Here is a 15,488-nt window from a genome sequence, read left to right as displayed (position 1 = left end):
CAACATTACACAATTTGTAGAGGAAGGGATATTTCTTTTTCTTCTCTTAAACCAGCAACAAACACATTAAAGTTTTAGATTTGATCCTTTCAGATGTTGTTTCCTACAGTAGTTGTTTGTCCTTTTTCACTGGTTCAATCGATCCACTAAATATATATTTAATTGCTGCACAGACTCTTGTAACAAACCAGGGAGGAGGCTCACATTCCAACACTGCAGAGACTTGCAAGAAGTGATACCCACTAAGTTCCTGTCAAAGATAAATGAAATGAGTGGTAAAGAATGCCCCTGCCAGCCCTCCGATCATTCAATCTTATAACCTGCTCTGCTCCTGTGAAATGTTAAAACATGCTGTGACCTGAAAGAAATATCCTCTGATATTTGTGGGAAAAAGAAATTCCGCACCAACACGGCTGCAGATGTACAATAAGGTTGATGTATGTACAGCATACAAACCATGGCATCAGCTTGGTTCACTATGTTTCCAATTCAAGCTAACAATAAAAACAGGTGATTTGATTTTTGCATGAAAAGTTTTTTGCCTTTCAGCTGTGACTCCTGCTCTGCGAGGTTCCTGATCCGTGGAAGTGGCCAATGAAATTGAGCCTTTTACTCACTTTGCTGTAAGAGTGTTTGTAAATGAACTGCTGTTGCCTCATTAGAGCTGGTCTGCCTTATCACCCAGTAAACTGTTGAGATAAACAAAAGAGTGGGCCGTTATTGCTGAAACTAAGCGGCTGCTTCCGCTGGGGTTTAATTATTCTGTGTTGAAGTGAATTAGAATTAATGAAACATTTTGTAATACTTTAGGACATGAGCTACAGATCTAATTGTCCTACTTTCACCTCTGCAGGTTTTATAATATGTGCTACTGCTGTATGCATTTTTTACGTTATTTTCATTGCAGTCATTGCTGGATATGGAGTCGTTTAGTGGGAATTTTTTCTCTTTAAAAATGGCACTGACCTTGTTTCTGATTTCTTTTTCCACCTTGTCAGCTGAAGATGGATTCACGTGCAAGACCCCTGCCATAGCCGACATCGTGATTCTGGTGGACGGCTCCTGGAGTATCGGTCGCATTAACTTCAGGCTGGTTCGAGCCTTTCTGGAACAGCTTGTTAATGCTTTCTCTGTGGAATTTGACAAGACAAGGATTGGTAAGGAATTTAATTTTGTATTTTCTTTTACATTAGTTTGAACAACATCTGAATTGTAATTCTCCATGCAGGACTGGCTCAGTACAGTGGAGACCCCAGGATTGAGTGGCATCTGAATGCTCACACTACCAAGGAGGCTGTAATAGAGGCTGTGAAAAACCTGCCCTATAAAGGAGGAAACACACTGACAGGTATGCTGCCAAGCAGATTCCCGCCCTACTTTCCGGTTATTATAGTCTTCCAAACACAGATGAGCAAACAGATGACACTCAGAGGTGGAACTGGAATTAAGCCAGTTTGCTACCTTTGTTTATTAAATTCACTCCAGTTGGTTTTAGGGTGGTATTATTAGACTCAATAACAAGCTTTGCTGATTGGATGAGACTAAATCCGAATGTAAGGATGACAAAAAATACATTCCATGCCAAAAAAATATCAGAAGGTATATACAAACATAAATAAGTTCTAAATTTTAAAAAGATTGCCTATATATTACCTTCAATTTAAATTAGTGGCACGTCATTGTGATGTTGTCCTCATAGTATACTACACCCTATGTTGTAATTTCTTACTCATTTCTCTTAGAAAGTTGCAAAAATATTTAGATTAATCCTGGATCAGATTGTCTGCACCCTCAACACCAAGTCAAATTCCTTCTAAGTGCAAACCTGCTGTACATGGCATTAAACTTTATTCTGATCCTGGGGTTCTGTGAGTACAGAAAGCATGGATGCCATCGTTGGCTACAGCTGTTCATTAAAGGGTCGTAAATCATGAAACAAAAACCACATTTCCTATCAGTTCAAATCTAATCTCTGACAGTGGTTCATGTCTACGTTCTTACATGATTTAGCTTCCCTTAGGGCACCTTTAAAGGAAGCTGGGTGTTTCGTTAAACCATCAAGAAAAAGCTTAATGTGGGTTAAAAACAATTGATTGGCACCAGATTTCCAGAATTTTATCTCTAGATGTCCCATTGTCTAGAATACAGTTTAATCAATCTGGTGCTTTTTAGAAAAAAAGAAGAAAAAAAAACTCAAAATGTGTAATTTTTCTTTCTATTTGCTTTTTTTCATTTTGTTGACTTTTAAGGTTGTTGACAGATTTACATTAAGCTTTAAAAACATTAGGGTTGCACAAAATCAGCACCAATTTCAACTTTTGGCACTGGGAAATATTCTGGTTCAATTTTGCAATTCAGATATGAATAAAAAAAAAAACAATTTTGTGTTTATTCTATTGATTTCCATAATTACATTGTTATGAAAAATTCAACTGTTCTTGAGCTGTAGGACCATGTTTGTTAAGATCTAAAGGACAGTGAAAGTCACTATGAGGGACTACATTTTGTAAAGTATGGCACTTCTACTTATTGTTGTACAAACTGCATTACTGATAATTCTTATTCTGTTTTTTTAAAGAAATCAATATTTATGTTATTTCATTTTGGGAAAAAAATATCATTCCATAGTCTGGTTTCCCAAAGGCAAACTAAAAATCTGACAGTATCATTTTCTCAACACTAATTCATATTCCTTAGTATTCTTGAAAACCTTATTTTTTGTTGGCTAGAATTGTTCAAAATATACTGTTTAAATATATTGTAAATATGTTTAAACATTATGTTATGTTTAAATATATTGTTTTGATTATTTGTTAAGAAAATTTTTCTTAACCTATTTTGGTTCCACAATATTTTAATTAATCAATCTAATTCTACAAAGGAATATCAGGGCTATTCAAAGAGTAATAATATTTTTTTATTTTTTATGAAAATAAAGTTATAATATTAGAAGATTAAATAAATAATATTTGATATATGGGGTTAGAGACATAACTTAAGAGAATAAAGATGTAAAGTTAGAAAAATAACAAAGTCTATAGGATAAAATCATCACATTACGAGAATAAATGTCATAATAATTCAAGATTAAAGCAGGAGCCTTAGAATGATCACTCTGTGCCTCTGAGTTCAAAGGCTCAGCTCAGGCTACAGTTTGGTTGAGTTTAATTTAAGTTATCCTAAACATCTTTTTTTTCTCATGAAATTATAAATATACTCTCTTATTAAGATTTCACTTTAATAAAATATTGACTTCATTCATGTAGTTTTACACTTAACTATTGTGATGAAGGAAAAAAAAAAAAGTCTTACTCCTAATCCACGGTTGTATCATCCAAATTCCTCTTTTAATTTGACAAGTTTTTCATTAAACTCACACAAAAATGCTTTCAAACAACAAGATATAATCTCAGAAATATATTGACACTGAGAAAAAAACATTTATAACTATATTTTCTATCTACAGTCAACAGCACTTAATGGTTTATTAGGTTATTACACAATTTGTGTGAGCAGATTTGTTTTATTTATTTATTAGCTCTGTTTTCCTAACACGCAACCTTTTACACTTTCTATGTATTTGGAGGCATTTTTCTTATTGTTAGCTATTATTTTCCTATTTGTTTTAAATAGATGTTCCTGAAGAGCACCTGACCTAGTTAAAGCAGCTTAAACTTACAAAGTTGTGTCACTTCCTGTTGATATGACATAGACACCTTTTCTTAAAACCTGTCTAGTTTTCTTGCATTGTGGTTAAAATTTCGACTTTAATGTCCATAACTGTTTGGTGGAAGACCTTTGCAATTAGTTTCTATGTTTTGATAATTTTGTGTTTTACTTTAGTTCGTATTAGGTTTTTCTTGAACTTTGTACATACCTGTGGTTTATTTAAGGAAGTTTTGTCTTCTGTATTTAATAAGAGATTAAAAAATGTCCTCCATTTAATGTTATTAAGCTGTAATTCACACCAGATTGGAATACTTTAAATTTGTTCGTTGTGTCCTTTGTCTTTTATTGTAAATGTGTACATTTCTAGAAAAAGGGCACAAAAGTGTTTAATGTCAAGTTGGGTCTTCCCCCTATAAGGCCCATTAATGTGAAGCTAATATTCAGTTTTATCTGCTCTGTTCTGCTGTTGTATATTCTTTTCACTGACAAGCTGCTTTTCTCAACAATTTAGGTCTGGCTCTTACCTTTATCTTGGAAAACAGTTTTAAAGCAGAATCAGGCTCCCGGCCTGGTGTTCCAAAAATAGGAATCCTGATCACTGATGGGAAATCCCAAGACGACGTTATTCCTCCTGCGCAAAGCCTGAAGGATGCTGGGATAGAACTGTTTGCTATCGGTATGTCAATTTCTGTATCTGATCATCACAATATGTTACCATGGTTCATACAACTTTAGTTAAAGGTTGTTTTCAAAAGGTAATTTCACTCTGTTCTGCTATTGGATGAACACAAAAATATAGATGAATATAAAATATTAATAGAGGTTTAATGATAAAATATAGGAATAGAAATAGCAAACCTGTTTTATATGCTTGTCAGTCTGGTTTAAAGAGGAAAACTACACAACATTTTAATAAAGATTTTACATTATAGAGTTATCTCTCTTTTATTTCTTAAATTACAAGTTTGCAATTCAAGTATTGAAATGAAGACTTTAACACGTTTAGGAACTTAGGGATAGAATTTTTTATGTTATGGCATAAGAGTCTCTGATGGCAGCAAAATCTTATTTTATTTTGTTCTTTGTATTTTATGCTTTTACTGTATTTGTTTAATTTATCCGAGTCTGTACTGTATATGGGTTGGCTGTTGTTCACTGTAGAGCACTTTGAACTTAGGGACATTTTTAAGTGTTTTATAAATAAAGTTGGATTTTAATAGATGACAACAAATTAATGCTTCAATGCAACCTGCAGGAAAGTCTAGCTTTAGCCAAATTTACTCATGTACTGATGTTTCAGGCGGCCATTATAAGATAGGATCATAGAAAAATGTTTAAAGTTTTAAAAAAGCAAGTTCTTAAGAAAAAAATAAATAAGTAAAATTTGCACATAATAAATGTTAAACAATATGATATATTTTGTTTGACTTAATGAAATAAAATAAACTGAAACAAAAAGGTGAAAAAAAGCTATAACAAATAAGGACTTTTTAAAGAATTTCGTAAGTGTAATAAAAAGATATATGATCATATTTATCCTCCACCCTCCTTTCAGAAAGATGGGAGGGCAGAGTTTTGCCTTAAGCAAAGGTGATACTCAGAAACATTCCCACGCGGAGCATTTTTCTTAGTATGACAAACTGTTTTTTAAAATGAAATGCTGCCTCTTTTCGTTGCATCATCAGAGACCCATCCTCAGCACCTTTCATGTATTTTCTGCCTGAGTCTAAATTTTCCACTCCATCTCTGCCGCTCCTCTCCTTGCAGGTGTGAAAAACGCAGATGAAAACGAGCTGAAGGCCATTGCCTCCCCTCCCGAGGAGACTCATGTTTACAACGTGGCAGACTTCAGCGTGATGAGTGACATCGTGGAAGGTCTCACCACGACGGTCTGTGACCGCGTGGATCAGCTCGACAAAAAAATAAAAGGTTCACCTCATGCAATGAAAACTGTTTCCCCTTCAGTTAGAAATCAGCAGCATTTGTTTGGTGTCATTTTTGTTCATATTTTACGCAGCGTAAACACTGCATGCAGCATTTTCAGGCTGATCTTTGTATTCTGCAGGGGAAGGAGGCAAAGCTCCACCAGTTGCCGCCGTTGCGCCCCCTCGTGATCTTGTGACATCAGAGATAACGGCTCGCAGTTTTCGAGTGACATGGACTCATGCACCTGGTCAAGTGGAGAAATATCGAGTGGTTTACTATCCAGCCAGTGGAGGTCTGCCAGAAGAAAAGGTGGATTCTACTGCACCTCCTTATTTAGACTGAACATATATTTATTTCAATTTTTAGATAATTACAGCAATTTCAGTAATATTATTTACACTAGACTGTATCAGTATTATCCTGATTTCCCCTAATTAATAATATAATTAAAGCTTTTTGATTAATTGCCAAAGCATCCTCCTAAACTTGTCTTCTCAAATTGGCTAGAATTTATGTTTATGTTAATGATTCAGAATAATAAGGTGTTGGCTGTTATGAGCATCTAATCCAATTTATGTTTCTGTTTTGAAACTGGCTCCAAAACTCCAAAGAGAAAAACAATATGATCAACATCAGCAAGAAAAGTAAAATCTTTTTAAGTGCTCTACAAAGCGATGCTTCAGGGGTTTCTCTAAATTTTGTTGCTATAGTGCATAAACTCCAATATGTTCCCACATTCAGTAAATAGTAATACCAGATCAGGACTATTGCCAAGAACTCTTCTTTCCTGTGGCAATGCTTCTAGAAAGTTCTTATTTCAGGGAGAAAGTGATTGTTACTCTACTGCAGTAAACGCTAATGATTCATGAAATGCATACTTTGTTGCCTGAAGTTACCGGAGTTCACAAAAACAAATACAATGACTTAAGAGATTCTTTTTCTAATAAAAAAAGCTTTAGTCTGTTGTTGACCCACTTTTAGCACATGAAGCAACGTCTACGGCTACTTTCAAGGTGTAGAAATCTGTTTAAGGGCATATTAATTTGTTTCTAACACAGAGGATTTGGGAGGTGAGATACTAATGTTGGACAAGATGGTTGGACAATAATGTAAAATTATTTTACAAGATTATTGTAGATAGAATAAAATAGGAAAGAATAGAATAGAATAGAAAATCCCTTTATTGTAGCACAATGGGGAAATTCTGGTGTTTACAGCTGCAAAAAGATATAGAAAAAAATGACCACACAAATGTGGACCTTAGAAAAATGTATAGGAATAACATAATAGTGAACACTTAAATGAAAATCAAAATTTTTTTACAGTAATCAGGGATTAAAGTGTTCCGGCCCCAGGCTGGATTTCCGGCTCATAGCGATTGCCCGTGGGTAATCTTGCGTTTTTCAGCCAATGGTAGCAAAGGAGCGCTCTGAAACTAACAGTATTAGCCAATCAGTAGAAGAAAGGGCCGGGTCTTAGGAAAGCGTGTACCTCCTCCTCTCGTTTCTTGCTCAAGTCGCTAGATAGATTGCGGTACAGTGCTGAAATTCTACATGGAAAGTCACCTTGCACCATTTACAGCTCCATTCAACGGAGAGAAGTGTAAAAAGTAAAAAATAATTTAAAAAAAATGAATGAAACTTTGTGTTTGGAGAGGACGATGGAGAGAACGGAATTGTATGGAGTGGGCACAGTGTAGTTCATGAACTCCGGGGAAGATGTCACGACCATACTGTAGATAAAGGTCTCAAAATAAAATGGCACTGGGAATGGCTGGAGTAGACGGGGCAAGATGGCAAGCCATTTAGCAGCTGGTGCAGAAAGTTAGGTGAACCAGGCACTTGCTTCTGCACACTGTGCTCCAGGAAGCTTATTTATGCATCCAGCGGCCAAAATTTGCTACAAAACATTAGTTAGAACCTGGTCATCAAAATGCTGTTTGTATAGTCCCGTACACTACACGTTTGCCGGGAGATATGGCAACAGCTGATGTACCAACGTCAATAACTGACCGTGTATGCGAGTTAAAAATAAGGCTGTGTGCTTACCTTGCTGAACACAGCACTTATCAAAAGAAATGTCGTACATCATTCATGCAATCTCTGATCCCATGATCCCATGCTCCCAAACTCACCTGGCATGGCTTGAAAATACGCACACATGCATATATTCATATATATATATATATATATAAAGTTCAGGCTTAGGATTTTTCTTTTTGCTTTAATCACTGAGTAATGGATATTTGAAAATAGCAGCAACATCAGAGATGTGCAAAATGACCACAGTGTGTTACTTAACTGTCTGCTTATGGAAAGCAAAAAAAACTTCCTTAGCCTTTCAGCAACTAGTCAATGTGCGCTTTAGACTGGTGTGCGCATTTACTCATACGGCATTCCTACTCCATTGGAAGTTTATGCATAACGATGTCTGTACAAGAAACTGGCTCATGGTATTTCTGCATTTGTTTGGATTTAAATTATATAAACCCTTTGTTGCAACTGCACTACCAATAGTGTTAAAGTTACTTAGAATGCTGCATATCAAAAGGAACTGATATAAGGTTAGGGAATTGATCTGAGCCCACAACCTTGTGTCTTATCCTGTTTCAAATGCTCTGATGGAATTTTTATGTTGACTGGTTTCATGAATAAGCTGCCACTGCTGCTACCAGATTACTTATTGCATCACTCAGGACCCTGGAATATTGCCACTGTGGTTATAAAGCAGCACAGCTACCTTAACAAAGGTTTAGAAATGTTCAAAACGGTCTAGAAACTCTAGTATCTCTGAATATGTATAAAGACCCCTTCATGACCTGAGAAAGGCCGCCCATGAACTGAATGATTTCAAATGTCCTGTCTTAGTTTTAAGGCAGGTCTGACTGTGTTAGAATAAATATTAGTGACTCCAGCTTCAACCAAAACCATTTAGATCACATTATTTTGAGCAGCATGAGGTGCCATTTAGTTCTGAGTCTCAGAGAGTTTTCTTTAGACACTTAATTGATATTACTCTGTTGCTAATTTCCCAGCACAAGCCAAATAAAATGCCCAAGTGCTGATTTAATGACATCCTTTTTAATTAAAGATGCTCTGCTTATCCTTTCAGGGTCATTGCTACCATTTAATTTCTTAGAGTGATCTGCATATTTATTGAGGACTGTTATGTGGAATTTGCCAATTGGGAATCATAAAAGCAAGTGTCTCTAACTTTAATGGTAAACTAAATAACACCATAACAACATGCCAGCTGCTAGAGATGTGGAAACATTTAAAGTATTAATAAACAAAAAAGATAAGGTGATAAACTGAAAAAAAAAATTACAGCTACTTCAGAGCTGATTAGAGGTTTTAGTTAAAGCACATTGGATTTCTTTTCCAGATTATCTATATGCAGAAAATGTCAATCATATACAATAGTAAAGTTTGATTCTAGATTTTTTTTTATTTAAACAAGTTCTATCTTTAATTCCTTCTGTTATCTTTTATTTGCAGTGTGTGATTTTTTTTTCTTTTTGATATTTTTAAGAAAACAGGAATTTCAAGTGGCAGCTGTCATGTTTTCAACCTCAAAAACCTTGCTTCTAATTGTTTTGACAAATTCAGAAAAACGAAAAAGCAGAGCAATTATTTTATGTAAGAATGAAAGGTGTAAAAGTTGCCTGTGATACTTTTTATTTCACGCTGCTCATTTAATGAGAATTCTTCAAAATCCAGCTATTTTTTTAATAGCACAGTACCCTCCGCATTTACTATCACCCCAGTCAGATATGTGTAAAAGGCTTCAAATAAAATTCATCTTCATTTTTGCAGAACAGCCAACACTTAATTAAAATATATTTATTCAAAAGAAAACACCTAAAAATGTGTTAATATAATCTTTTCTGTCACATCCTGTTACCCCTAAGTGCTCCCATTATAAAAAAAGTTATTTTAGTTATACAGTAACTTTAAAAGTAAAATTTTTCAAGTTAACCACAGTTCATTGGCAAGTTTGGGCTCTATTCTTGGGTTATAAATATGACCCGGTACAAACACATATTATTTGGGAAAGACATTAAAATAGGGAATTTTATTTATTAGTATAATGACTAAAAAAAAAAAACACAATAAAATAGTGAACCTGTCATGCCAGAACAGTAATTAAAGCATATAAACAACCGAAGCTCTGATGAAAAAGGCTGATTAAAGGGCCCTGGGAATTAATGTAGAGGTTGTAATTATTTTAGGTGATTTAAAGCAGTGATATAAGATCCAGGATAATCTTAATTGTGTCTTTCAGGTGGTCTCTGGGACAGAGAACAGCGTGGAGCTGACCTATCTGAACTCCCTCACAGAGTACCAGGTGGCCGTTTTTGCCATCTACCGCAGCACTGCCAGTGAGGCCCTGAGAGGAAGTGCCACAACATGTAAGCCGCATCGGTTACAATGTCATAAAAAGACTTATGATGTGGCTGGAGTTTCACTTATACGTCCAGAATAAGTTTCCTTTTCCCTCTCATTTTGATAAAGGAGCTCTGTAACCTTTTTTTTTGTCAGTAACCATAAAAAGAAAAGTTTTATGTTGCTTATGACGGCACTGATTACGATTCTGATGTTGAGTATTTTCAGCTGCTCTTGTGGATCGCCAAAGAAAGTCATTACAACTTGCTCAAAAGTCAGATGTTCCTCCAGATGCAAACTGTATTTAAACCCGGCTTCCCCACATAGCAGTCAAAGACTCAAACACTTTAACCATCAGGGAGCTACTGTATAACTTCACAAAACAAAACCATTAAATTTCCTTAATTATTCTAAAAAAGTTTGACTGCCTTTAAATCAATACCTCAGAAAATCTTGAAATAAGTTAATTCATAGACAAATATTTACAAAAAAATCAGTAAGATTTCCAAGTGAAATTTCATAAAACATGATAAAATAGGTGTACATGTGTAAAATATAACCATCCTTTCTGCTTCATTGAATAGAGGGAAGAAAAAAAACCTGTTGCGAGTAGTTAGACATGCACATTTAAGGCTGATTTATACTCAGAAACCAGGTGGTCTGTATATGTGCCACAGAAACTCTGCTGCACCTCTCCATAACTGTAGGTGACCGCACACAGATAGGAGCCCTCTGATTGGTTAAATCTACATCTGCTCTACACTATGTGTATTTTCTATTTGGTACCTTACCGGTTTGTTTTGTTTATATGACCGTCATTGTGGAAAACGACTTGAGAAAATGGACCAGCTGAAGAGCGAGGTGCACGAGAGGCTGGGACCCTTTTTCCACCTGGATCCCCACTCTTTTTCGCCCTCATCATGTCCCTTCGTCGTCGCACAAACTTGCCCCCACTTCCTCACCGCCTCGGCCGAATCTAGACCCACAGCTAGTTTCTAATTGTCCATCTTGCGTTGTGGCGTGGAATAACATAGCGCAGACCACGCTTCAATATTGGGCATAGATCAAAAATATCAGAGACAAGCTCACTGCGACACACTGCTGCTGTCATGATGGGTTTTAAAGATCTCACCCACATGCAGAGATACACTCAGAAAACCAGTTGAAAAGTTTACAAGTTTATTGAGAGGTTGACAAAAAACAGAGAGAGAGATTATATGCAGGGTTATCGCTGTGGGACTTCAGCGGTCTGGTGGACTGGTGGACAGCTGAAGTGACGAGGTGGTGACAGTCCGCAGCTCAAGTACTCCTCCGGTAATGACCCAACGAGCCGCAGGTGTGCAGGGAGGCCCAACGAAAACAGAGCACCGCCTAGTGGTGGGGAGAGGAAAAACACAAAAAAAAAACAACCCTCACAAACTGGAACCCTAACAGCTGCGGGAGTATAACCAGCCCTTTACACCCCACCCCACATTTCTTTGCAAAGCTCTTTTGATATTTTATTTACTCATACAAACATGTCACAATATTTATATTTGTTCCCTATTTTTCGTTTCAGCTTAACTCAAACAAATGCATTTATCCGAGCTGGCCTGGGTAGACGTTTTGCTCAATGTTATTGTACTCTTAGTTCTGATGATAAAGATATAAAAATCTTTATATACACATAATCATTCTCCATTCTCCGGGTTAGAACCAATGCCTCCTTTTTAGCAACAATGATCACAGATATGTTTTTCGTTTTTTTTCCTGACATTTAAAAGTACCGAAAAATCATCAAAAGCTGCAGCCGAAGTTGAGTTTCAAATTTGGAAAATCGCACTGAGTTTGTTAAATGTTTACATTTGCATATCCTATTCATTTGAGCATAGAATCTGTTCTGCATATTGATGAAGGCAGAAAAAAAAATAATAAAATAAAATATTGGACAGGCTGACCTCTGAATACCAAACGCAAATCACTTTGCACCTTCTTTGAAGATCTGCTCTGCACATACAAACACGTTGGCACCTGTTTTAAGACACGCAAATCTTCTAAAGATCAGGCCTTTAGAGTATTTCTAATCACTTTCTGCTTTGCGGATATTGATATTCCTCTCTACTACGGACTGGATTGAAGCAGTCCAATGCAGAGGGAGAGAAAAAGTGAAATGCCTAAGGAAAATTAGGCTAAATTCACTCTTATTTCAAGCCCTTTGAAAACAACCCTAATATTCAATTCAGTTTATTTGTATGGCGCCATTTCACAACACGTCATCTCAACGCACTGTACAGTTTACCAGATCATACAGTCAAAGTGATTCAAAGTTTTCTATCTAAGGAAAAACAGCTGACTGCATCGACTCATTGATTGATTCGAACACAATCCCTCACTCTAAGCACGATTGTAGCGACAGTGGAGAGGAAAAACTCCTCTTTTAACAGGAAGAAACCTCCAGCAGAACCAGGCTCAGTGTGAGCGGCCATCTGGCGAGGCCGACCGGGGTTCAAGGAGACAGATACAAAAGGCAACTGTAAAAGGTGGCCCCATCCAGGAATCACACAGCCAGGCAGATGAGCTCAGAATCAGCTCCCCTGTCAGAAGAAAAAGAAGAAGAAAAATAATCCAGCCAGTCACAGTCAGAGAAACAGGACTACACTGAAAAACAGGCCGATCTCAAAATCTGTAAACAAGGTGTTGATACCAGCAGTACAGCTGATATTTCTCTCCAGGATGGTGTCACAGCTAAACATGAACAGACAAGGTGAAGATATATGAGAAAAAGCAGAGAGAGCATAACGATAGAGATTGAACTAACAGATTCTGCAGAGTGGGAGAATAGAGATAGAATATAAACATGTGTTGCATTTAAACGACTAATGTAGTTTACTAAAATAGATTGGCCTTTGTGTGGAATGTTTTAGATATGTTTTAAACATCTCTGCATAACCTACTGCCAATTAAAGTTTCCCTTTGAGACTCATTTCTGGTTGCATTTTATATTGGAATCTATTTTAAATTAATTTATATGAAAAAAGGAAGGACCTGAAGAAGACATTGAGGTGATATTAGATGGAGATGTTCAATGTTCTGTAGTGTGATGTTGTTCCCTCAAGCTCTGAAAAATCTAGAAATGATGATCTGCATGAAACTGGGTTGTTCAAAATGCCCAGAAAAATAAAAATTTTCATATAACTCATAGCGGAAAGCCTGTATATTTTAACTGTTGTGCAAGCTGTTTATTTTATAAGTTTTGTGTACCTTCAAACTGGTAACTGGCCACTGCATGGTCTGTGGTTTTAATTTTATGTATTTATTTTTACAGAAGCGACATATAAACTGATCATAACCATAAAAGCTGCTATAAAAATAACTGCCTTATGTGTCGGGCAAAATCATTAAACATTAACTGTGAGCCATAAGGCCACGCATGAGTTTCCTTTTGCATCGAAGGTGTGATTCCATTTCTTCACAGGTAACCTTTACTTAGCTCTAAATATAAAACCTTATCCTGTCACTAAAGCTGGCAGATGTCCACTTTTTCATCCTGTCTTTGTTGATCACTGATGAAGAAACATGAATCCCTTCATGTAGGTCAAAGATAAAATTTGAACAACAATTTGACATTGAACCAAAGTTAATAGGGTTTGAATATTGCAGAGTGGCAATTAAAGGTTTAAGCTGTAAATAAAATGTAATGACTGCATCAAATTTTTGTGGACGTGTTTGCTTAGATCGAAAAGTTATGCAGCTTAAAAACTTGTTTTGTGCCACATGGATGAATGGATAGACAGACAGACAATATGCATTCTAAGTATAATCATATTTATATTTTATGTAATTTCCAAATTATGGAGGCAATAAAGTTTTGTTTTTCTTACAGTTACAATAACAAAAGTAAAAAAAACTAATTTTTTGACTGCAGCTGGTTACAGTAGGTGGGGTTAATATACACAGATACATACATGCAAGCTAAAAGTATGTTAATTACAATCTAACTATAAAAGCAGTGATTGGAGAATTAGAGCAGTCTTTTTATTGGGAAGTAGAGAAGCTAAAAGAGGAGCTCTAGTTAACAAACACACACATAAGCGCATATGTGGAAAAAATATGTAACTACTTTATTTTGTTCTCTCTTTTCTTTTGGTAATAAACAAAATGTGATCTGTTCCGACACGCACAGTATACATTATGAAAATCATTGATTTTTCTATTTGCTGAATTCATCAGTGTATATATTTGTTTTGTGTTGCAGTGGTGCTGCCCACAGTGAACGACCTGGATTTGTTCGATATTACTCCCAGCACCATGAGGGTTCGCTGGAAGATCGCTGCTGGGGCTTCAGGGTACATGATCCTGTATGCTCCCCTGACTGAGCAGGACGCTGCAGATGAGAAGGAGGTAAATAGTGCCTGTGTATTTCAAATAAAAGGAAAAATCAAATTGGAAAGCAAACAAAGTAATGGAAACTACCAGATAAAGGCTGAACTATTTCTGTCTTTGTTTTTCTTTTTTCCACCGCCAGAGAACAACTAAAAATATACAAGGTTTAAGATGTCATAACATTTATTTATCATATGTAACTAAGTAACAATTGCATAGTGTTGACCTATAGCACCCCATGTCAACTACATATAAGCATCAAAGATATTTTATATTTTAAATATAATTGTGGTTTAGTAGTAAAAGCTAAGATGGTGCACAGGTGGACATATCACCTGGTTTAAGAAGTTCCAAAATTTAATTAAACAGTGAAGGAAAAATATACAAAATCAGTGTCTATTTCACTGTTTAACTCTAGATATTAATTAGCTACATGTTTTTCTAAACGATCACCTTGGATATAGGACAAGGCAGACAAAATTCATATTGTTTATATTCACTGTATGAAATCGAATAAAAAAATCGGATGCCACATTTTATTAGTTAACTTGCCAGAAAATAAACCAAAAAGACTGAAACTGTAATTTCACCTCATCCACTGACTGTTTGTTTCTATTAGTACATCATGAAATTACAGATTTTCTGCAGATTTGAGCAATTGTTTAAGGCAGACCGAGCAGAACTCATCCTTTCCTGTTAGATATCATTATTGTTGCCCTGCCTTTCCCCTACAAATAGAAAGCTTTAAAATCCATTCATTGAGGACTTAACATTTGAAAATAATTTTCTTCAGGACCAGGGATGAACATGTCTCTGAGGCTCTAATGTCATAGCCAAAAGAATGTGATTTCAGTCAAGGCCAGTTAAGACTGGAAAAAAAAAAAAGTGGCAAAAATAAAAAAAAAGGGCCATGGCTTTGAGCTTAACCAGCCTGCTTCCATGCCTGACCTTAAAACTGATGTAAATTTCAGCAACAGCATCTGAGCTGTAACTTTCTTTCAGCACAAATTTAGTCTGAAGTTCAGTTTTCTCTTTTAATTCAATTCAATTCATTTTATTTCTATAGCGCCAATTCACGACACGTCATCTCAAGGCACTTTACAGTTCACCAGATCATCCAGTCAAATTGATTCAAAGTTTTCTATC

General features: G+C 35.9%; 1 protein-coding gene across 1 annotated transcript in view; it reads left to right on the top strand.

Moving 5' to 3' along the window:
* Positions 1–15,488, top strand: part of LOC107084928 (collagen alpha-1(XIV) chain-like) — a 145,600-nt gene that overhangs the window by 59,272 nt on the left and 70,840 nt on the right. The window contains exons 6-12 of the mRNA XM_015375010.1: positions 999–1,157; positions 1,229–1,348; positions 4,181–4,345; positions 5,437–5,598; positions 5,735–5,904; positions 9,880–10,006; positions 14,215–14,360. Of these exons, the coding sequence (XP_015230496.1) occupies positions 999–1,157; positions 1,229–1,348; positions 4,181–4,345; positions 5,437–5,598; positions 5,735–5,904; positions 9,880–10,006; positions 14,215–14,360 (1,049 nt within the window). The remainder of the gene's footprint in view (positions 1–998; positions 1,158–1,228; positions 1,349–4,180; positions 4,346–5,436; positions 5,599–5,734; positions 5,905–9,879; positions 10,007–14,214; positions 14,361–15,488) is intronic.

Source organism: Cyprinodon variegatus, unplaced genomic scaffold, assembly GCF_000732505.1.
Source record: "Cyprinodon variegatus isolate N-32 unplaced genomic scaffold, C_variegatus-1.0 Scaffold112, whole genome shotgun sequence".
Classification (NCBI taxonomy): Eukaryota; Metazoa; Chordata; class Actinopteri; order Cyprinodontiformes; family Cyprinodontidae; genus Cyprinodon; species Cyprinodon variegatus.
This window is presented reverse-complemented; position numbering and strand designations above follow the sequence as displayed.